Raw genomic sequence first — 23,820 nt, 5'->3', positions numbered from 1 at the left:
GGATTCCATCAACTCCTGCTGCCTTGCCACTCTTCAGTTGCTTGATGGCTTTAACAGTCTCTTCTAGGGTGGGGATCTCATCCAACTCTGTTTTCACTGGTTGAAGTGGGGTGAGGTGGATTGCTGAGTCTTGAACTACGCGGTTGGCACTGAAGAGAACCTGAAAATACTTCGACCACCGGTTCAGTATGGATGCCTTGTCTGTGAGGAGCACTTGGCCGTCTGCACTACGCAAGGGACTCTGAGCCTGATATGATGGGCCATATTCTGCCTTCAGGGCTTGGTAGAACCCTCTTAAATCACCAGTGTCTGCACACAGCTGGGTTCTCTCTGCAAGCTTGGTCCACCACTCGTTCTGAATGCCTCGAAGCTTGCGCTGGAGGTTGCTACATTCAGCGCGAAAGATTGCTTTTTTCCCGGGACAGGAGGGCTGAGCAAGATGTGCTTGGTAGGCAGATCTCTTTTTCGCTAGTAATTCTTGGATCCCTTGATTGTTCTCGTCAAACCAGTCCTTGTTCTTCCTTGTGGAGAACCCGAGGACTTCTTCAGAGATCAACAGGATGGTAGTTTTTAGGTGTTCCCAGAGTGCTTCTGGAGAAGGGTCTGTGGGGCAACTGGAGTCCTCAATTCTTGACTGGAATTTTGCCTGGAAGGCAGCTTTAACTTCGGCTGACTGAAGGCTGCCAACCTGAAGCTTCCTCCGAGGGATACCTCCTCTCCTGGGTGTGGGTTTAAAGTGAAGACGGAGATTGCAGCGTACAAGATGATGATCCGTATGACATTCTGCACTGGGCATTACTCGGGTGTGTAAGACATCAAGAAGGTCTCTCTGGTGCACCAGAATGTAGTCGATAAGTGCTTGGACCGTGGGTGCATCCAGGTTGTCTTCAGGCTGTTCTTCTGCTGAAAGATAGTGTTGGTGATGGTGAGCTGGTGCTCCATGCAGAATTCTAGCAGGAGGCGCCCGTTATCATTGCAGTTGCCAATGCCGTGTTTGCCAAGTACTCCTTTCCAGGCTTCCGAGTCTTTACCTACTCTGGCATTGAAGTCGCCAAGGATGATCACCTTGTCCTCCATAGGGGTCTTCCGTACGAGGTTGCGTAGATCAGCATAGAACTTATTCTTTTCTGCAGAATCTGCTTGAAGGGTTGGGGCATACACACTGAAGAGTGTTGCATGCTGCTTGTTTTGAAGAGGGAGTCGCATAGACATGATGCGATCTGAGTGACCTGTTGGCAGGTTTTTGAGTTTGGAGGCAATGGAGTTCCTGACCATGAAGCCAACGCCAGAAAGGCGGCTCTCAGCCTTTGACTTACCTGACCAGTAGAGGGTATAGCCAGCACCATGTTCTTGAAGACGACCTTCCTCAGGGAAACGGACCTCACTGAGAGCTGCTATGTCAATATTCAACCTGAGAAGTTCGTGGGCAACTAGAGCAGAGCGTCGTTCAGGGTGACCATTGTCTACTGTGTCAAGCATGGTTCTAATGTTCCAACACACAAGCTTTAGTCTTTGCACACTTTGTGAGGCAGGTGCATGCCTTTTCTTTGTTGTTATTTTTTGACCGCAAGTAAGGATGCCCGTTGACCGCGGCTAGCCAACTGGGGTGGGGGAGACGAGCTTTGTTTAGGCCACCTTTTCTAGGCCCCTCTCCGTGTGGAGCAAGCAGTGCTGTCCCTAGATAAGGCTGCTTGGTCGTTCAGGGTGCTGCCGAAAAATGCTTTCGTCTCCGGGTCAGCATCAGGCGACCAATACCCTGAACCGCCTACATGCAGGATCGGGACTGCGGCTTCCAGTGGTATCTTCCACCTGCCGTTTCGCCCCTTGCCCATCGCTGCAGGACTTGGTGTGTTGTGGGTTGTGGATGTGGATATGCCCTTCAGGCCTGCGCAGAGGAATTTTTAGGTGAAGCACAGGGTGCGCGGTACTGCCTCCACCCTTTCACCTTGAGGTCATCTGCCATGGCCCAGTAAGCCGGGACGCCGGCAGCGAGTCCTCCAGGTGGTAGGTGTTACATTAACGAGCTCTATCTGCCCGGGTTTGATGTTAGAGTTTTCCTTCTCTTGGCTGGCGAGGTTGGTGAGCCCAGCCTGCCCATCTGGTTATACCGCCGGACATTCAGTCGCACCATGACGTGGCAAACTCTGTGAGAAATGGGGTGGACCAGCGGGAAGGTGTTGCCACGGATGCAGTAATGCAGGAGAGGCCATTGCAGTGACCATCTGCCAGGCATAGCTGGACAGTGACCACCAACCTACCCAAGAGGGAGCCCACCCCTCCCCCCCACTCTTCCAGTACTGCGATATTATTTACCGCACGTACAACGACTTTGCGGGGGGGGGCGTGGCTTCAATATGACAAAGAATTTCGTATGCGAGCAGCCATTAACCCCGGGCTTCCTTGGGACCAAATCAATCAGCAGCTTTGGTTGCAGCTTATGGCACCTGCAAAACCAAACATGGGGGATAGGTCGGACAGCGGTCATCTAGTCCAGAAGACAGCTCATTCTGCTGGCACCCGCATGATGGCGGGGCAGTCGGTTCAGCCACGGCTGCTTTGCTGAGAGTTTACCTCCCAAGGTGCGTGTGCCAGAAAAGCCTGCAGATATAAACATGAATGTCCGCTGTGTGGCGGCTCCCATGCATTCACGGCCTGCAACAGGTCTAAGCCAAAAGGAGGCAACAAGTGGCTGGGGGGTGGTCCTAATCAACAGGCTGGAAAAGGGCCCCAGCCCCATTCAACTGAGGGTTCTTAGAGAGTTGTTGCAGGTTTATCTATGTTTAGATGAGAGGCATTACTTGTTGGAGGGGTTTTCCCTGGGGTTTAGGATCCCTTATCAGGGTCCTTGGACCCCGTTTTTGTGCTCGAATTTATGATCTGTGCGCAGATTGGAGCATGTTGTGGGGGGGGGGGAATAAGAAAGGAATGTGCTGAGGGCCGAGTTTTGGGGCCTTTCGCGGTTCCCCTGGTGCCCAATTTGTGGGTCTCCACCTTGGGGGTGGTACCTAAAAAAGCAGCGGGTGAGTTTTGTTTGATCCACCACCTATCCTACCCGAGGGGCCGGTCAGTTAATGATGCCATCCCTGTTGAGTTATGTTCTGTTAAGTATACGTCTTTTGATCGGGCAGTGCGGATTGTGCGTCGTTGCGGTGTGGGCGCAGAGCTGGTGAAATGTGACATCAAGTCGGCTTTTCGCCTCCTCCCCATGCACCTGGATGATTTTGAATTGTTGGGTTTTGCTTTTGAAGGTTGTTTTTACCTAGATAGAGCTCTTCCAATGGGGTGTTCTGTGTCGTGTGCTGCTTTTGAGCGGTTCAGCACATTTTTGGAATGGGTGTTGCAGTTCAGGATGGGGGGGGGTGCAAGACACGGCACATTACCTGGATGATTTCTCTTTGTTGGCCCAGCGGGCTCGGGGCAATGTGTACGCTGGTTAATGGCATTTGAGTGGTTGGCAGCTGAGCTGGGCGTGCCTTTGGAAAGGGAAAAGACGGAGGGCCTGATGACAGTTTTGACTTTTTTGGGGATAGAGCTCGATACCGTGCATCAGCTATCTCAACTGCCATTGGATAAGTTGGAGAATCTCCGTGCCAGAGTGGCAGCCATAAAGCGCAAGTGGAAGGTCACTCTTTTGGAACTCCAGCAGTTAGTGGGCCACCTGAACTTTGCGTGCAAAGTGGTGGCCCCAGGCCGGGCGTTTTTGCGTCAGTTTTGTGACAGCATGGCGGCCCTGCGTTTACCACATCACTTTACCTGCGTCACTAGAGGTATGCGCAGTGACCTTGAGGTTTGGGAATCTTTATTGAAAGACTTCACTGGTGGGACAACATGGCGGTTGTTCATGTTGTCAATAACCTTACCTCCCAGTCTCAGCCGTTTATGAGGCTAGTTAGGGTGTTCACGTTGCGTTGCCTTGAGTTAAATGTTCTATTTTTGGCAAGGCATGTACCAGGCATCAGTAATGGCATGGCGGATGCCCTGTCTCACCAACAGATGGTGTGTTTTCGTCAGCTAGCTCCAGAAGCTGATCCTTTTCCCGTTCGCATACCAGCAGAACCGTGGCGGATTGGAGGGATGAAGTTAGCCGGGCAATTCAACTCGCCATAGCACCTAGCATGAAAAGGTCATATGACCGGGCGGCTAGTCAGTTTTCTGTTTTCCGGGTGGGGGCCGGGCTTAAGGAGGCTTGGCCGGTTCCAGTGGAGCACCTGCTGCAGTTTTGCGTTTGGCAGAAGTGTAGAGGCCTCTCCGTTAAATCCATTAAAGGTCAGCTGGCAGGGCTGTCGTTAATTAGTAAGTTGCATGGGTATCCAGAGGTGACTAGGGATTTTCGCATTTCAAAGATGCTGGAGGGATGGTCGTGGGAGGCCGGGCGGCAGATTGATGGTAGGCAACCAATTTCCCCTTTTATTCTCCGAGGGCTTCACGCCACCTGGGCCACGGTTTGCGCCTCCAGTTTAGAACAGGCACTATTTCATGCAGCCGCACTGACGGCTTTTTTCAGAGCTTTGCGGGTGTCCGAGTTGGTGGCGCTCTCCCATAATGACGCTTCATCTAGGGCTCTCCATGTTGGGGATGTCAGGTTTGTCAAGGGTCAAGCGGTCATACGGGTCCGCCGGTCTAAGATGGATCAAGGTCAGAGGGGTTGCACAATTACTTTGGGACCCCGCACTGATAAGGAGTGGTGTCCGGTGATGGCCCTTGCTCATTATTTGGAAATATGGGGGCTGGCGCAGGGTCCTTTGTTTTGCCATAAAGACGCATCCCCGTTGACTAAATTTAAATTTTGGACAGTTACTTGTCGGGCATTGGAAAAACTGGGACTTGGGGGCGTAAAATTCGGCACTCATTCTTTTAGGATAGGAGCTGCACCTACAGCTGCAGCCATAGGTTACGAGGGCGAGGCTATTCGCCGTGTGGGTTGTTGGAAGTCCAGGGCTTTTCGGACTTATATACGGCCTTTTCAGACATGAGTTGGTTTTATACGGTTGCCGGCTTTCCCGTCAAAATGTTTAACTGTTTGTTCTGTTATGTAAGTGTAAGTTCTAATGGTTTCTCTTTTGTAGGTGCTGTGGCGGGCATGGAAAGGAGGCGGATCCTCATCTGCGACCACAGTATTGTTTTCTGGGCGGCACATCAGGCCCGATGGACGTCGGTTGGATCTCAGTTGGGCCTGAGCGAGCGGGCTGCCATTGAGTGGCAAGGCCGACAGGGCATGAGGTGGGTGGGACTCCTTTCGCTGCTGTTCAGGGAAAGGAGGGGCCCACCACCACATTTATTGGTGATTCACCTGGGGGAGAATTATTTGGGCTTAATGAAGGGTAAGGCCCTTTCACTTCAGGCCTGGGATGACATCACCTTAATCAGGGAGAGATGGCCAGGTGTCCTTATCCTGTGGTCAGCCATGTTGCCATGCCGAGAGTGGCGGGCGGCCTTGGACCCAGCAGGTTTGGAGCGGGCCAGGAAGAAGGCCAATAGGGTCTTGTGCATAGCCCTGGAGTCGGGGCTGGGAGTTTATGTGCCACACCTATCCATTAAGCCTGTTGTGAGGATTTGTATAGGCCGGATGGGGTTCATCTTTCGGTAAAGGGCAACGAGGCCTTTTTGGCCGAGTTACGGCAGGGGCTGGAACATGTTCTGGTTTAGGTGGGTACAGCGGCCTAAGCTGAGGCTTGGCTCTGTCTATGGCTGTTTATTGTTGGGAACATGTTGTCTGGGGTATTGATGGACTCCCACGGCACCGCAACATTGTGGTGAATGGCGTCCCTGGGGTGACTGTCAAACTGTACGGCCCAAGGTTGGCTCCAGGGAGCCTTGGGATCCCGTCACTGTTGAGTTGTCCACATCCCAGGCTGTACGGCTTGGGGGAGGGTGGAGTTTTGTGAATGGGATCTTGTGGCTGGCTGGCCGGGTCTGAGCCATTGGGTCAACTCACACCCAGGGCCTGGGGCTCGCCCAGTTTCGAGTCAAGAAGGTGGTCTGGTTCTGATCCCTGGCTTGACCTGGCCCCCTTGCCATTGAGTTTTAAATAAAAGTGGCCCTTTAATCCATATTTGTGTCTGTCTCATTTTTCCGAATGGGGGGGGGGCAATTCGGCCCCTCCCCAGCTGAGCGGCCAATTGGCTGCTTTAGGCTGGGGGCCATCCATTGCCTCCCCTGAAGGAGCAAGACAATGGAAGGATCCTGAACTGCTAGGGGGCGTGGGCGGCCTTATAAGGCCGACCCCACCCTCTGTGTCTCAGTTCGAAACGACGCTCTCAGCCTGCCCGCCCACCCGTCATGCAGTGCAGGCACAGCCTGGTCGCTTTATTAAGGGCCAGGTAGGAATTTTTCACTTCCAAACATATTTGCCAGTTTGGGAGTGTTTTCGCCTACCTTGCATTGTTCGTAGGGGCGCTGGCAATTGGCTAGGGCGGTGCTGTTAAATAGGTTGGTCACTGGCTGTTTACTGTTGGAAACATGTTGTTTGAGGTATTGGTGAGCTTCCATGGCACTGCAACATTGGAGTGAATGGCGTCCCTGGGGTGACTGTCAAGCTGTACGGCCCAAAGTTGGCTCCAGGGAGCCTTGGGATCCCGTCACTGTTGAGTTGTCCACATCCCAGGCTGTACGGCTTGGGGGAGGGTGGAGCTTCGTGAATGGGATCTTGTGCCTGGCCGGCCGGGTCTGAGCTGTTGGGTCGGCTCACACCCGGGGCCTGGGGTTTGCCCAGTTTCGGGTCAAGGAGGTGGTCTGGTTCTGACCCCTGGCTTGACCTGGCCCCACTGTTTTCCCCTTGCTGTTGAGTTTTAAATAAAAGTGGCTCTTTAATTCATATTTGTGTCTGTCTCGTTATTCTGAATTGGGGGGGGGGGGGGGCAATTGCCTTCACCTAACTGCAGGTGAAACAAGAAGCACTAGGCACCAATCTTGGGAGTAGTCCAAGCCACATAGATTGTAGTTTCCAAGAGCTGATACCTTCCTCATATGAAATTAAGCAGTAGTGGCAACATGGAACAGCTCTGAGCTAGTTGCCTTACCTCTCCCCATAATTTCTACCCCTGCTTTGTAACCCAAGTGCTGTGATTCAGATAGGGTTGCCAAACTCCAGATGGGGAATAACCCAAAAATATATACACAGTGAACAAATTATTTAAATGAACTTCAATATTATATAATAAATTTTCAGTATGATTCTTATGACAAATCAATAAACAATGTACATTCACAATAAAAAGCAGTTCTTGGTTCAATCTCAATAAAGTCCATGTGTTAATAGTTCATAAATCTTTCAAACTTTAGAATTTGGATAAATAGAAGGATGCACTTTGTATTATAACCTCCAGATGGGACCTAGAAATCTCCTGGAATTATAAATCATTGCAACGCAATAGAGATTTTTTTCTGCTGGAGAAAATGGCTGCTTTAGAGGGTGACTGTACGGCATTATCCAACTAAACTCTGACTCCTCCCTGGCTCTACCTCCCAAATCACCACCAATTTTCCAAGCCAAAGTTGGCAACTCTCAGAGGAGAAATCACTGCCTCTCAGGTAAGGCTGAAGCACTTTAGTCACCATAATAGCCTTACCATCTCTGGAAGTTTTCTGGGAGGACAGTTTATCCTGCATTACACCCAGGCCTTCTACTGGAATTGGCTGAGATGGTGTGGTTACTATGGAAACCATGACACCTCAGTCTCTCCTTAGAGGCACTAATGTCCATCAGGCTGAAGTGCCCATAGCCTTCATCCCCATGGGGAGGGAAATATACTAGGCAGGCACACCACAGTGAAATTTCCAGTTGCCATGATTTTCTCAAGCCTTGAAGATCTGTCAATTTGCTTTCAAGGCATTATATCAAAATCACATGATTTAGGTGCTACCTTCTTTCTGCTTCTCATGTTATGTTTATTATGACGTGGAATTATTTTGCATGTAATAAAAATTACAGTAAAATGTAATGTAGGGAGGCATGGCAACTGCTGAGATAGTAGTAGAAGTCTTTGGCTCCTTCCTCAGAAAGAATACCATGGAATCCTCATGTTATGACATAAAAAGACATTAAGGCTGACAACAGATGGCTGGCTCAGGGTGGCATGAAGCTGCCCTAAAGAGAGCCAGCCAGAAATAGTGCACCTGGGAGCTTCCTGACGGCACTCAGAAAAGGGATGGGCCACGGGCACCCAGGAAGCATCTGAAATGCTCACACACCCCTCCAGGTGCTCCCCAGCCTTCCTCAGAGGTGCCCCAGTAAAAAGGCACCACTTTCAAAGTGGTGCCTTTTTGAGTTGGCTCCTGGCAAGCCGGGGGCAACTCGGGGGTGGGACAGAGATGGGAGGCAGATGTGTGCATGTGGACGCACCTTTTTGGTTCACCTGCCTCCCATCCCTGGGGCAGCTTTAAACGCCCATCTGTTATCACCCAATGTGTATCTGTGTGTGTGAGTGTGAGGAGAGACAGGGCTCAATAACTTCCATTTTGAACATTTTTAAGGCAAATATTGTTTCATATCAAGAAAGCTACTACAGAACACACAATTATTTGATGGAATTTTCACAGGATGCTGTGATGGTCATTCACATGAATGGCTCGTAAGTGATGATCAACGTGCAGAAGATTGCTCTGTTATCAGCTAATAGCCATGCCAACAGCCAAGATGCATCCTCACTTTTCAGAGATTATGTTGCCGCCTAACAATGCAAAGTATGTGTCTCTACAATGCCATAATTTACTCCTCCCAAACCTCCTTGAGCCATGTGGATAGCTATAACCAGTAGAGAGAACTTTAAAGTTAGGACAGTCAGTGGACTATCATTGCAACTATTTTAAGCTGTTGGTCAGTGAAAAGGAAAAAAAGAGGCTGAATGTATTCTCCTATGATGGCCAATACAATAAACTATGACTACTACTACTGATGTTTTCTCTTTGTCCTTGCATAAATGATCATTTACTGGCACACTTTTCCTTTTAGTACAATGACTTCCCCCCTCCCAACAGAAACTCCACAAAAACAAACAAATAAGCAGCTAACACAGGGACATGTGTCACCGGGGAAGGGTTGTTTGCCCGTCCTTTGTTACATGCCTATTTTCTAATTTTCAGCTGACATTTTTCTTAGTGAAATAAATGAATTGACTCCAGCAGAGGCCTATTCGGATTAAACTGCTGTCACTGCCTCACACATTTAACAAATGGCTGCCTGCATCCGGCAGCACGGCAGGATGCATTCCAATTGGAGTAGAGAGGAGGCTAAGAATAAACAGCAAGGTGCTCATCAGGAAAGTTGCTTAGCAAAGCAGGAGCCCAGACTCAGAGAGAAACAAAATGCTTAATAAAAGTTTAAAAGGGTCATTTAATCCCTGAGATAAAATCCAGGCTCTTGTTTCTTAGCAGGTGAAAGCTGGCCTAGATCACTAGAGCACTGTTGATTTATATTAGCTGAGAATCTGGCCTGACAGGTACAGGGTTTCGTTTGTGCAGTGCTATGGAATAGGAAAGAAGGAAACAACAGGAATATAGAACCATCGGAGTTGCCATGCTGGAAGATGATTCCAGAAGCTATACTGGCACTGAGGCAGGGTTAATTAAGCATAAAATATTAGCAGCAGATGTTTTCCAACAAAATGCCATTTACGTCATGTCGGTCCTAAGAAAAGAATTATGGCAGTGCATAAGAATGGCTACGAAGATACATTCAAATAGGCAGGGAAAACTTGGTGGGATGATTCCACCTCAGACTGCATAGTGGGAATGATTCTTTGAAAAGGAGCCTGCCTTGTCAAACTCTTCTGTTTGAAAATGCATAAAAGAACAGGGAAGAAATGATACTTGAGCCCTCTTTATGACACATAGGAAAGAATTAACCCTAAAGACATTGGATACTTTTCTTTTTGCCATTAAGTAACAGCTGGATTATGGCGACTCCATGGAGTTTTCAAGGCAAGATAAGTGGTTTACCATTGCCTCCTTCGGCATTAGTACCTTGGTATTCCTTGATGGTTTCCCTTCCAAATACTGACCAGGCTGACCTCACAGCTTCTGAGTTTATGTCATACTGATATAACCAGGGCTTTTTTTTTTTAGCAGGAACACAGTTCTGGCAGGCTTGGTGTCAGGGGGTGTGGCCTAATATGCAAATGAATTCCTGCTGGGCTTTTTCTACAAAAAGCCCTATGTGAAACAATGGTGACATCAGGGCGTGTGGTCTAATATGCAATGAGTTCCTGCTGGGCTTTTTCTACCAAAAAAGCCCTGGATATAACACATATTTTACAAGTCTAATACTGCAATCCTAAAGATACTTTCCTGGCAAAAAGTTTCAGTGAATAACATAGGGATTGCTTCTTAGTATACATGTTTAGGATTGCTGTCTAAAAGGTTTAGCTTGGGTTAGCATATCACAATATTAATAATCTATTTCATTATTATTTATTAACAAAAATAAACAAAATAATATTTAAATAAAAAGGTGATGGTCAGTTATATGTTTTAATACACAAATAATTCATAAAGTCTTTAATGTTCAACCTGTTCAAATTGCCTTATTAAGATTTGTAGTTTAAAAACCACAGTAAAAGGTAAAACCACATGCTTAATTTTAATTGATGCAAGATGCAATGGCATTTATACAAAAAGCTAAAATTGGTGTTCCGCTCACACAAACACTGAAACGCAGCCATATCAACTCACTGCTCAGCAATTATATACTGGTCCTCCAGCGGCGTACATTCCACACCAGCCACATGCACATTGTGGGTAATCTCAGAGATATCCAAGCCCAGGTTAACACCGCGAATTGTGACTCGTGTTCCTCCTTCTGGTGGGCCTGACACTGTTAGAATCTAAGGAAGCAAACAAGTACAATGTTTATTTATGTATTTATTGCATTTATAGCCTGCCCTATCTCATGATGGGCTCAGGGTGGCTCACAACACAAATAAAATACAATAAATATGTAATTCCAAAAACAGTTAAATAAAGCAGGATGGCAGCAAAAAAAAAAAAAAAGTTGTTCCAGAGCAGTCCAATACACCTCCTATTAGATGGAAGGATAAGCATCTTTAGGTTTACTATGAGCAGGGAGGGTTGAGATGGTGGGAACATCTGCCTCCTGAATCAAAGGCCTGTGTAGCCCAGAGGCACTGCCTAACTTGTGGAAGCACCTCAAAATGCTGGGGTCCCCACTCTGGACCTGAAACAAAAATTCCAAAGAACAGGCCAAGTGAGAACCACTCTTTCTTTGCCTGCATCATGAAGCCTGACAAGGCTGCAAACGGTTACAAAGGGCATCTTCAAGGTCTGTTTCCTGTCACTTCCCCCACCCTGATATGACCCATGAAGGAACAGTAATAAAGAGCCCCATCAGGTGAGGTATCTGCATTTCTCAAACTAGATGTCAACATTTGGCTCTTGTCGTCTTTTGTGCAATACCCATGTTAATGTATACATCCTTTGATTGCCAACATATCCTTCCTGTCTCCTTCTCTCAGAGTACCAAAATAAATTATTCCAAACACCAAACCACCAAATCATCACAACCCTTTCTGACAGCCATCAGAGACCTTTCACACCTTTAGTATAAACATGAGCTTCTTTTGATAATAAAGCTGGGAATCACAAAACCAGAAACAATATAAGGGATACTGAAAAGGATTTGTCCAAAGATAAACAAGGAGTACCATGGGAAGGATTAGTCCCTGTTTAATGAGCTACTATGAAAGATGTCTGGAACGGAAGCATTAATTGGACAGACTATGCAATGAAGTGTGAGCTGGTCATGATAACAGCAGTACTTTCAGGTACTATTACTCTTTCAGGTACTATATTCTTTGAACATTACCGGACCAGAAATAACTTAATGGCCTGGGAACTGTGTGAAGTTAGATGTCCGCAGGTCACTGCGAAGGAAACAGTGGGAAAGGAAATGTCCACATATTACTTTACAATTGCTGATGATTAAAAGGTATCTACACCTGATATAGCTTAAGAACTAACAAAATCAAAGTTGTGACACCTAACCTCAAATATAAATGGGACCAGAAATGCCCTCCTAAGTAGAGTCACACCTATCAACTTCAGTTGCCTTAGGCTTAGAAGGATGCAATTCTGCTTAGGATGGCACTGCAACAAACTAAAAGACTAAAAATAAAACCCTGTTCTTCAATGACCTTCCAGTTCTTAACATTCAAGGCTTTTTTTGAGCAGGAATGTACAGGAGTGCAGTTCTGGCAGGCTGGGTGTCAGGCGGTGTGGCCTAATATGCAAATGAATTCCTGCTGGACCTCTTCTACAAAAAAGCCCTATGTGAAACAATGCTGATGTCATAGGGTGTGGCCTAATATGCAAATGAGCTTCTACTGTGCTTTTTCTTTAAAAAAAAAAAGCCCTGCTAACATCTTATTTTAAACTGCCTCTAACATTCTAGGATATAGTTCCATATTCAGATTTCCCACATCCACAGAGGTGATAAAGTTATTTTATTATGAAGGGAAAACTGAGATTCTCACATTTTCAGTAATCAAGGTTTTGGAAAAACACTTCAAAAACCTGAAAAGAAGCTCATATAAATGGCAGGAATTGGCACCACTTCTTACTTTCCCAGCAGATAGCAGTTTTTGTAAGACTCATGGTGAATTAGCAACTGGGCAGATTTTGAGGTTCATTGAAAGCATGGTAGCTGGGATTTCATTATACGTGAGATTGCTTTGAGTAACACAGTGACATGGCAATCCTATTACACAGTACTTGTAAAGTCTTTGTGTGAATGAAAAATGATGTGAATCTTGTCCTGCAGACAAAATGTTCTGAATTAATCAAAAGCTGGAAAGTACACAGGTAGCAGAGTATCGCACTGCACTGGGCCCCTTTTGGTAACTTCCACTGGGATAGCCTGTACTGTTATAAACTGCCATTTTTAAGACTAGTATTGCACTGATTTGTCATCAAGGTTGGGGTTTTTCATGTGTGTGTGTGTGAATCATCAGGGTGAGGTTTGAGAAACAGTGAAAAACTTGAATTTTTCATGCATTTTTCATGCCTGTTTCATGCATATTTAACTGGGAATTCCAACTGAAAGTTCTCCAATGTATGGCATCTGCATTCAGATGCTTTTTCAGACGTGCATCTGAATGTGGATTCCATTCTTTTGCATTGCATTACTTTCAGTCAGATGGATACTTGAATGCACAACTCTGTGGGAGGAAACACTGGCCCAATTTTTCGGTAAAAAAGGATATGCTTCCTCTTCCCCAGGTACCTGACCTTTTATGAACTACTTTGCAAAAGGGTGAAAACATTGCTGGAAAGGATGTGAATTTTTTTTTTTTAACAAAACATGCCTTTTCATTTCAGCTACGCATTATTTTAGTTGATTCACGCTTGATCCTCATGAATTCATCTGTTATGTCATGAGATTGGTAAGTGTTATCTACTGTTGTAAAAGTTTGACATTCTTACTTGGTGTTGAAAATAGTCTGTGAAAAGCTTGAAGAAGCTTATTGCGAAACAGGGGCACAAGTACCCTGCCAATTTGGAGGCAGTAAGCGAACTCGAAGCCCAATGCGTGTCTTCTGATTGCTTCGACCCGCTCAGCTTGGAGGAAGTCGACAGAATTCTTGGCACTGCACGATCTACAACTTGTGATCTGGACCCATGCCCCTCCTGGCTAATTAAGGCCTGCCAGGAGGAACTAAGATATCCTATACGGGATATTATAAATCGATCTCTTTCAGAGGGTGTTTTCCCAACACCCCTGAAAGAGGCATTGGTCCGCCCTCTCCTGAAAAAACCGTCATCAGATCCGGCCGAATTGGCTCACTACCGACCGGTCTCAAATTTGCCCTTTCTGGGCAAAATTATTGAGAGGGCTGTGGCGTTGCAGTTACAGGATTTACTGGAGGACGCTTCCATCTTAGACCCATGCCAGTCCGGCTTTCGCCCGGGCCATGGGACGGAAACAGTCCTGGTCGCCCTCATGGATGACCTCCGACGACAACTGGATCGAGGCGGCTCGGCAGTATTGCTGTTGCTAGACCTATCGGCTGCGTTCGATATGGTCGACCATCGGCTGCTGACCCGCCGACGCAGGAATTCGGGGGCTAGCCTTACAGTGGCTCTCCTCCTTTCTTGAAGGTCGGGGACAAAGGGTGGCAATTGGGGGGGAGCTGTCTCAGAGACACCCACTTCACTGTGGGGTACCTCAGGGAGCAGTCCTCTCCCCTATGTTGTTTAACATCTTCATGCGCCCCCTTGCCCAGATTGCACGGAGGTATGGGCTGGGTTGTCATCAGTATGCAGATGACACCCAGCTCTATCTACTGATGGATGGCCGGGCTGGCGATGTCCCTATAAACCTGGACCGGGCGTTGCAAGCCGTGGCTGACTGGCTTCGCTGAATCCAGCGAAGACTGAGGTCCTTTGCGTGGGCCGCGGCGGACCGGGAGGGGAGATTACCCTACCGGCTTTTGACGGTGCGTCACTGATACCAGTGCGCAAAGTCAAGAGCCTGGGAGTGCTACTGGAATCCTCCTTATCAATGGAGGCCCAGATAGCTGCCACTGCTAGATCCGCCTTCTTTCATCTCAAGAGGGCGAGGCAGTTGGCTCCCTTCTTGGAGCGCAGCGACCTAGCAACTGTGATCCACGCAACCGTCACCTCAAGACTAGACTACTGCAATGCCCTGTTTTTGGACTGAAAAGGTTTTCACCATTCATGGACTGTAACTTCTATTTGTTTGATTATTCTATACCGGGGGGGCCAAACTTGATTAACATAAGAGTCACATAGAATAAACATAAGATATTTGAGAACCACAAGACATGGATGTCAGATATTTGAGAGCCGGGAGGGAGGGAGGGAGGAAGCAAGGGAGGAAGATGTGGTGAAGGGGGAGAGGTGGAAAGAAAGCAACTTTAACTTTAAATGCATTCTCCAAGTCATCAGGGCTGGCTTAGATAAGTAATTTAAAAAAGACAAATGCCTTCTTCTCCAAGCTGGCCAACGGGATGGTGTGAGCTTTGAGAGCCACACAATATGTGTGAAAGAGTCACATGTGGCTTCCAAGCTGCAATTTTGGCCACCCCTGTTCTAACTGTAATACACATACATATGTTTGTTGAAAATTCCCAGGTGGGGGCAGGGGATCCCCTGGTTTAGAGTCCCTCCCCCTGCTTCAGGGTCATCAGAAAGCAGGGGGGGGAGGGAAATGTCTGCTAGGCACTCCATTATTTCCTATGGAGACTTATTCCCATACAGTATAATGGAGAATTGATCCATGGGTATCTGGGGGCTTTGGGGGGGCTATTTTGAAGTAGAGGCACTAAATTTGCAGCATAGATTCTGATGCCTCTCCTCAAAATTCCCCCCAAGGTTCAAAAAAATTGGACCAGGGGGTCCAATTCTATGAGCCCCGAAAAAAGATGACCCTCTCCTTCATTATTTCCATTTAGAAATTATTTCATTTAAATGCTTGCAGCCTGTAGCAAAGCTGTTAGGCTGCAAAAACAGACTTTGCCTCCCTGTGAGGAAAGGGAGGAGATACAGCCCATTTGGGCGCGCAAGTTAGGAGATAGGGCCAGGCCATTGCAATGGCCAGACCTCCGCTCCCTGTTGCAGTCCTCAGGAGGATTGGCTCGGGCAGGGAACATGCTTTCGGCTCGGGCAGGGAGCGTGTGTGTTGAGCGGGGTAGGAGGCCCTGTTCTCCGTCTGCGTTGGCATGGCCATGGGAGACTCGAGCCGCGTGTCTTTGAGTGCGGCTGGGGCCACTTTGGCGGTTGAAAGTCCTGTTGTGTGGCAGCTGGGGGGCTCCTTGGCTTGTCGAAGGTCTTGTCATGTGGCGGCTGGGGGCTTCTTGGCTCGTCGATGGTCGTTGGGTTTGCGGTGGCTGTCTCTGGAGAACTTCATTTAAGGCGGCAGTATTATTTTATTGGCTTCAGTGGGGTGGCTTGCCCTCTCCCTTTGGAGAACTTCATTAAGGCAGCAGTACTGTTATTGTCTTTGGCTGGGTGGCTCGCCCTCTCCCTCCTGGGGCAAGGAGGGTTTTTTTTTACTTTGGGCTTGGTCTCTTGGTGGGAGTTGGGGGAGAGTGGTGACTTAATGAGTTAACCATTTTGCTTCTCTTTTATTGGAGTGGGGTGTCCTTCAATAACTTCCCAAAAGCCCAGGGACCCAAGAATCAAAAGAAGTCAGGAGGGTGGGGAGGAACCTTTCAGGCTGGAAAAGGGGCCCAGTCTGATAAAGGTGGGTCCGCTTGAGCATTGGCTGTCTAGGTACTCGCAAAGGGCTGACAGCGTTTACTTGCTTAAAGGTTTTTAATTTGGTTTTAGGATCCCTTTTCAGGGGCCACAGGCGCCTTTTATGTCAGGTTGTTAGAGATAAGATTGCCAAAGAGTTGGCTGAGGGCAGGATTTTGGGCCCTTTCCCCCATCCCCCTGTGCATAACCTTAGGGTGTGGTGCCTAAAAAGGCACCTGGGGAATTTCATTTGATTCACCATATTTTCTTCCCCAAAGGGAAGTCCGTTAATGATGGGATTCCTGAGTATTTATGCTCTGTTAGCTATACTAGTTTTGACCAGGCCGTAGCCATGGTGAGACGCTGTGGGGAAGGTGCTGACTTGGCTAAGTGTGATATTAAATCTGCATTTCGCCTTCTGCCAGTGCATCTTGTGGATTTTGAACTTTTGGGGTTTTCTTTTGAGGGCCAATTTTACATGGACAGAGCATTGCCAATGAGCTGCTCTGTATCATGTTCAGCTTTTGAGTGCTTCAGCACATTCTTGGAATGGGATGTTTGCGAAAAAGTGGGTTTGCAGGACGTCATTCATTATTTGGATGACTACTTCTTTGTGGGTCCCATAGGGACGGGGTGTTGTGCTCAGCTGCTGTCTGGCTTTATAGAGCTGGCTGTTGAACTTGGGGTTCCTTTGGCTCAAGAAAAAATGGAGGGTCCGGCCCAGAAGCTGATTTTTTGGGGGATCGAAATTTTTGGGGGACACTCTGGAGCAGCTGTCCAGGATACCTTTCCCTAAAATTGTAGAAATAAGGAACAGGATTCATTCCTTTCTTCTTAAGCGGAAGGTCACCTTGATTGAATTGCAGCAGCTGGTTGGGCACCTTAACTTTGCTTGCAAAGTGGTCGCCCTGGGGTGAGCATTTCTCCGTAGGATTTGTGATGCTATGGCAGGACTATGCTTGCCTCAGCATAGAACATGGGTTACCAGCAGCATGAGGGAAGATTTGAGGGTTTGGCAGGAATTTTTGTTGTCCTTTAATGGAGTCTCTTTTTGGAGAGAGGACATGAGGCTTGAAGCTGAGCTCCAGGTCATGTCTGATGCTGCTGGGTCTTTGGGTTTTGGAGTCTATTTCTGAGGACATTGGTACGCTGATAGCTGACCAGACTCCTGGAGACAGGTAGGAATGAACCGAGATCTTATGTTTCTTGAGTTCTTTCCCATTCTAGTCGCAGTTTGGCTGTGGGGGAAGGATATGGCCAATCACACTGTTCATTTTTGGTGCGATAATATGGCGGTAGTCCATGTCATTAATTCCCTTTCATCCAAATCCCGGCGGGTTATGAGGTTGGTGAGGGCCTTCACTCTGCATTGTCTGTGGCTTAACATGTTGTTTTTAGCCAAGCATGTCCCTGACGGTCTCTCTCGTAAACAGATGGAGAGGTTTCATCAGCTGGCCCCAGACCAAGAGGCGGTGCCAATGCCACAGGAGCTATGGCTGATTGGAGAGCTGAGGCCTGCAGAGCGATAGGCCTAGCCATTGTGCCTAGCACCAGGAAGTCTTATGAACCGGCTGTGTGGCAGTTTGAAGACTTTAGGACTGAGGTAGTGTATTGCATCGTTTGGCCCCTCCCGGTGGAGCAGTTGCTCCATTACTGTGTTTCGCTTCAAGGTAAGGGATTGGCCGTGCAATCCATTAGTGGGCGCCTGTCTGCATTGGCTTTTGCAAGTAAGGCGCTGGGTTATAAGGAAGAAACAGCTGATTTTCGTCTTCGAAAGATGCTGGAGGGGTGGGCCAGAGAGGCTGGACCTAGGATGCATACTCGGAAACCTATGTCTCCTCTGATTCTTAGGGGCCTGAAGGGGGTTTGGGGCACGGTGTGTGCTTCTTGAATCATCTTTAGTAGCCTTTTACAGGGCCCTTAGAGTCAGTGAGCTGGTGGCACGATCCAGAAATGATGTTTCTGGTAAGGCTCTGTTGTTACGGGATGAGAGGTTATCTGAGGGTCATATGGTGATTACTGTCCATCGCTCTAAGACGGATCAGTTTCAAAAAAGGTACCGTGCTTGAGCTGGGTAACTGTTCAGAGCTTGAGCTGTGCCCAGTTGCTGTGTTGGCTGCTTATCTGGCAGTCCGGGGGCCCAGTGAGGGGCTTTTGTTCTGCCACAATAATGGTAGCCCGTTGACGAAGCATCAGTTTTGGGCTGTGACATCACGGCCTTTAGGTGCGCTGGGGTTGTCTGGGGTGTGGTTTGGGACCCATTCCTTTAGAATTGGGGCAGCTTCGACAGCGGCCGCCCTGGGGTATCCTTCCTCCTCCATCCAGCATTTGGGCTGTTGGTGCTCATCAGCTTACAAATCTTATGTGCGACCTTTGCTCAGTCCCTAGTTTTGCTTGTTTGGCTGAAATGTTACTGGTTTGTATTCTGGTTTGACTATTTTTTCTTTTTAGATGTTGTTGTTCCTGGCCAGAGGAGCCGAGTTGTCATTTGTGGCCATAGCCATGTGTTTTGAGCCACTCATCAGGCACAGAGAACTTCATTCGGCTCTCAGCCAATATGTTTGTATTGACTGGCAGGGGCTTTGGGGCCTTTATTTATTCCAGGAGAGTATGGGCCTTCCTCCTCAGGTTTTAATTATTCACCTGGGAGGGAATGATCTCGGGCTATTAAAAGGCAAGGCCTTAGTCTGGCAGGCCCGTGAGGATTTTCAGTATATTAGGGAGCGATGGCCTGGGACCATGATAATTTGGTCAGCCATGATTCCCCGCCTTGTTTGGCGCAGTGCTTGGGACCCTGCTGCTATTGAAAGGGCCCGATAAAAGCTAACAAGGAAATTAGGAAGGCGTTGGAAGGGGGGTTGAGCCACTATCTGCCCCATCCGGATATTTCTATGAAATTTACGGACATCTACAGAGGGGATGGGATGCATCTCTCAGAAGAGGGTAATATGCTTTTCTTGAGGGATCTCCGGCAAGGGCTGCAGGTGGCCTTGGGCCTCCTGGTGGGTACTAAGCCCTAAGTAGAGACCTGGCCTTAGTGGTGGCAGGTTTTCCTGGGTTTATGGTACTATGCGGCTAGGGGAGGACCATGAAGCACCCCCCTTTTGGGGAATTAGAGGTGTGGCATGATCAGTTTTAGGGTATGATGACCCAGGGTGGGGAGAATGCAGACTGTCCTGGAGGCTTGACTAAAGGGTGCCTTCCATTGAGACATGCATCTGGTGTTTGGACCCTCTGGGGAGTTTCTCCCTGCTGGGCCGGCTGGGGGCTGGGTCTCTCACCCGCGAATAGCAGGGGAGGGGTCTGTTGAGACCCCTAACCCTGACCAGGCCGCAGTTTCGGTGCCCTTGCTGTTTATTATGATAATTAATAAAGCGGCCCTTTATTTATACCAATGCATTTGTGTCCGACTCTTCATTCCGACTTGGAGGGCAATTAAAAGGCTTTAAATGGACCCTGGTGGTCATCCTGGATTGAAATGCATATTTCTTTCATAATAGTTAAGCACAGCAATAATAGTAATGATGAAAAAAAGAAAAAAAAAGTAAAGAAGCAAAGATGTTTAATGTTGTGTCAATGTAGCAAGATTAAGTAGATAATTATATGTTCTTTTGTAAACCTGCTTCCAATAAAAATAAAATAAAAGGCTTTAAATGTGATGGCCAGAACTTCCTTTGGAGTTCAATTATGCTTGTCACAACCTTGTTCCTGGCTCCATCCCCAATGTCTCCTGACTCCACCTCCAAAGTCTCCTGGCTTCACCTTCAAAGTCTCCAGATATTTCTTGAATTGGATCTGGCAACCCTACTATAAGTGCTCAAGAAAGAAACTGTGACAGCAAAAACTCATGTTAAATTTTGTGGCACTTTACACAGCCAAGTGATATAATTTGGCTCCACTCCAATATGATATAATTTGGCTCCACTCCTCTTGTCTGCACGCCCTACAACTTGCAATTCGGACCCTTGCCCCTCCTGGCTTATTAAATCTTGCCAGAGGGAGCTTAGGTATCCTATACGGGATATCATAAATAGATCCCTGATGGAAGGGCAATATCCAACACCTCTTAAGGAGGCAGTGGTCCGCCCCCTCTTAAAAAAACCAACACTGGATCCGGCCAAATTGGCACACTATCGGCCGGTCTCGAATTTACCATTTTTGGGTAAACTCATTGAGAGGGCAGTGGCACTGCAATTACAGAGTTTCCTGGAAGATGCTTCCGTCCTTGACTCCCATCAGTCGGGCTTCCGCCCAGGTCATGGGACAGTGCTGGTCGCCCTGGTGGATGATCTCCAGCGGCATCTGGATCGAGGCGGCTCGGCGGTACTGATGTTGTTAGACCTGTCGGCAGCGTTCGATACGGTCGACCATCGGTTGCTGACTTGCCGTCTCGCCGACGTGGGGATTCAGGGGTTGGCTTTACAATGGCTTACCTCTTTCCTCAAAGGTCGGGGACAAAGAGTGGCGATTGGGGGTGAATTGTCCCAGAGGTACCCGTTGGATTGCGGGGTTCCTCAGGGAGCAGTTCTATCCCCGATGTTGTTTAACATCTATATGCGCCCTCTTACCCAGATTGCCCGGAGATATGGGCTGGGCTGCCACCAGTACGCTGATGACACCCAGCTCTATCTACTTATGGCCGGCCGGCCTGCCTGTGTCCCAGAAAACCTGGACCTGGCATTGCAGGCCGTGTCTAGATGGCTCAGGCTGAGTGGGCTGAAGCTAAATCCGACGAAGACAGAGGTCCTTTGCCTGGGTTGCCGTGGTCCAGGGAGGGAGATTCCCTTACCGGCCCTCGACGGTGTGCCTCTGTCAGCGGCGCACAGGGTTAGGAGCCTGGGGGTGCTACTGGAGCCTACCCTAACTATGGAGGCCCAGATAGCAGCCACTGCCAAGTCCACATTCTTTCATCTTAGGCGGGCAAGGCAGCTGGCCCCTTTCCTGGAGGACGGCGACCTGGCAACAGTGATCCATGCAACGGTCACCTCGAGGCTGGACTACTACAATGCCCTCTACATGGGGCTGCCCCTGTGCCGAACCCGGAAGTTGCAGCTAGTGCAGAATGCCGCTGCCCGGCTGTTGTTAGGGCTCCCTAGACGGGAGCACATTCAGCCGGGGCTTCGGGAACTGCACTGGCTGCCGATAACATACCGAGTTCGGTACAAGGTGCTGGTTATGACCTTTAAAGCCCTTTATGGTCTGGGACCTGCCTACCTTAGGGACCATCTCTCCCCACATGTTCCCCAGAGAGTGCTGAGGTCGGGGTCTCAGAACCTCCTTGTAATCCCTGGGCCAAAGGAGGCCCGTCTGAAAGCGACCAGGGACAGGGCCTTCTCGATTGCAGCTCCCGGTTGGTGGAATCAGCTCCCGGAGGAGGTGAGGGCCCTGCAGAACCTGGAGCAGTTCCGCAGGGCCTGTAAAACAACCCTCTTCCGGTTGGCATATAATTAATTGTGATCAGAATGCCGATTATTAAATCTCAAACATCAGATTACTGAATATTGGAAATTGAAGGACTGATTTAAGGAAAATGTAGCATAGTGTATATCGATGTGAGTTTTATGTATTTTTAGGTTTTTATGTATTTTATTGTATAATTTTAATCATATTTAAACCGATCTCTGTTAGCTTTTACTGTTGTAAGTCGCCCTGAGCCCGCCTCGGTGGGGTAGGGCGGGATATAAATCGAATAAAATAAAATAAAAAATAAATAAATGACTTTAAACACAAAAACCCAACAGCTGTACCAATTGCCAGCTGTGTTTTATACAGATGCCACATACCAGATGTGAGTTATATTCACAAAGATGGGAAATTAATGCACAAGGACCCAGCACAAATACATAGACAGTGTTCACTGCACATCCTGCCACTCCTTTTATCCTTCACTAGCTTCATCTTGCACTTCATCTTGTAATTTTCATGTGGGCTCTAAATCCAGGAACCACCTTGGAAGACTGGGCTAGTGTATTGTAATCATTCCAAGTCCTGAATACAAATCTCATCTTCCCAGCATCTGTATCATGCTCTGACATTTTCCAGTCATAGGAGGAAGTCTGTATACCTGCCATGGCAGAACACGAGAAAGCTGATGAGAGATAACAGCTGAATGTTAGTTGTGGGAACCTATGCTCAGAGAGTATGATTGGCTTCATTTTAATAAGCTTTTATAAAAGCTAGTAACTTTAAAAGGTGCAACATTTACTCTGGAGGACTTCATTAAGCTCCACTTTGGACAGGGTTTGCATGTTGAATACTACATTTTATTAGGAAGTGAAGCATTCACGCCTCCTTAAATGTCTTTTTGAAATATTAAAAGGAGAGTTTACTTCATGAGCTGCCTATTTATCCAACACTTCTGCATAACCACTTTAGTGCCCAGTCCTGAAAAGGGTAGCCACTTCATCCAGCTCCCCAGGATAGCAATAGTCATGAGCTTAGACTTGGGAATAGGCACTATCCATCATCAGAATGCACAGTAGCAATTTTTGGCTCTGTCAGTGGTTTGTGGTGTAAGCTGGGACAACCAGTCACTTTTGTTATGTGCTTTCCAAAAATATAGGACAGTTCCCAGGATTATTTTAACAACAGTTTTTAACTTTGAATACACCTCAGTTTGGTTTGTTAAGCATGGTGGCCCCTCATGACAACATGCTTGGACACATGTTAATATTGCTGTTCATCATGCCTTGAAAAAAGTCTCAGATAAAAGTTGAGAACTTTTATGAGTTGCAACCTTTATGCACGCTGGTAACAAAACTGGTGACTAAATAGTCAGAAAACCAGTTTTGGAACTCTTCCTTTGATAAAATCAGAAAATAACATTTTGTTTTGTAAGTTTAACAACAAAAGAGGCTGATACTCTTGATTTTGAAGTGCTGATTCAGAACTACCATATCTACTTTGAACACTTCAAGGGAAAACTGTTCTTTTTCATAATAGACATTTTCTTGTGAAATATAGGATGACGGGCAAAAGCATTATTTTATATGAACTACCAGCCTTTAATTTTATAAGTTGCTATTCATGGAAAAAAATAATAGTTATCTGGGAAGTTATTCATAGTACAGGATTTCTTTATCTAATTCCTGACCTACAATATTTTGACTCCTTGCTGAGTAACTTATGTTCCAACTTTATCATTCAACAGTTGCTTGTTGCCCACATCTGAGGATACGGATGTTCATGTTAGCATGTTCATATTGATCTTCTCTTATCACTAAGGCACCAACCCACTCACCGCATCTGGAATTAAACCCATCTATATATTTCTTTTTTTAAAAAATCACTACTGCCTAGACTCTTGTTTCCAGGTGGCCAGACTAAACTTGCATCCTCTACTGAACCCTTCTGCTCCTTCATACACTGTGCCAGGATGTTCTTCTATCCAGTTAGTTTTCATTCAGTGCTGTCCCTTAATTTAATCTACCACATCTTTTCTGCTGCCATTCAAATCACAGCAGACCCCAATTCTTTTTCCACTTTATAATTTTCTCACTTCAAATCTGCTCCTATTTCATTTGTATTTCTTAAGCTGATGATTTAATGTTGAAAACCATTCCAAAATACAGTGCACCATGCTGGTACTATCCTAGATGGGGCTGCTGCCAT

General features: G+C 47.4%; 1 protein-coding gene across 2 annotated transcripts in view; it reads right to left on the bottom strand.

The window, feature by feature from the left end:
- Window positions 1–23,820, bottom strand: part of PLXNA2 (plexin A2) — a 771,921-nt gene that overhangs the window by 173,301 nt on the left and 574,800 nt on the right. For both annotated transcript variants that reach the window (XM_060231255.1, XM_060231256.1), the window contains exon 13: window positions 10,669–10,820. In XM_060231255.1, the coding sequence (XP_060087238.1) occupies window positions 10,669–10,820 (152 nt within the window). The remainder of the gene's footprint in view (window positions 1–10,668; window positions 10,821–23,820) is intronic.

This window comes from Heteronotia binoei, chromosome 2, assembly GCF_032191835.1.
Source record: "Heteronotia binoei isolate CCM8104 ecotype False Entrance Well chromosome 2, APGP_CSIRO_Hbin_v1, whole genome shotgun sequence".
Classification (NCBI taxonomy): domain Eukaryota; kingdom Metazoa; phylum Chordata; class Lepidosauria; order Squamata; family Gekkonidae; genus Heteronotia; species Heteronotia binoei.
Note: the sequence above shows the minus strand (reverse complement) of the source record. Positions and strands in the feature narration are given on the sequence as shown.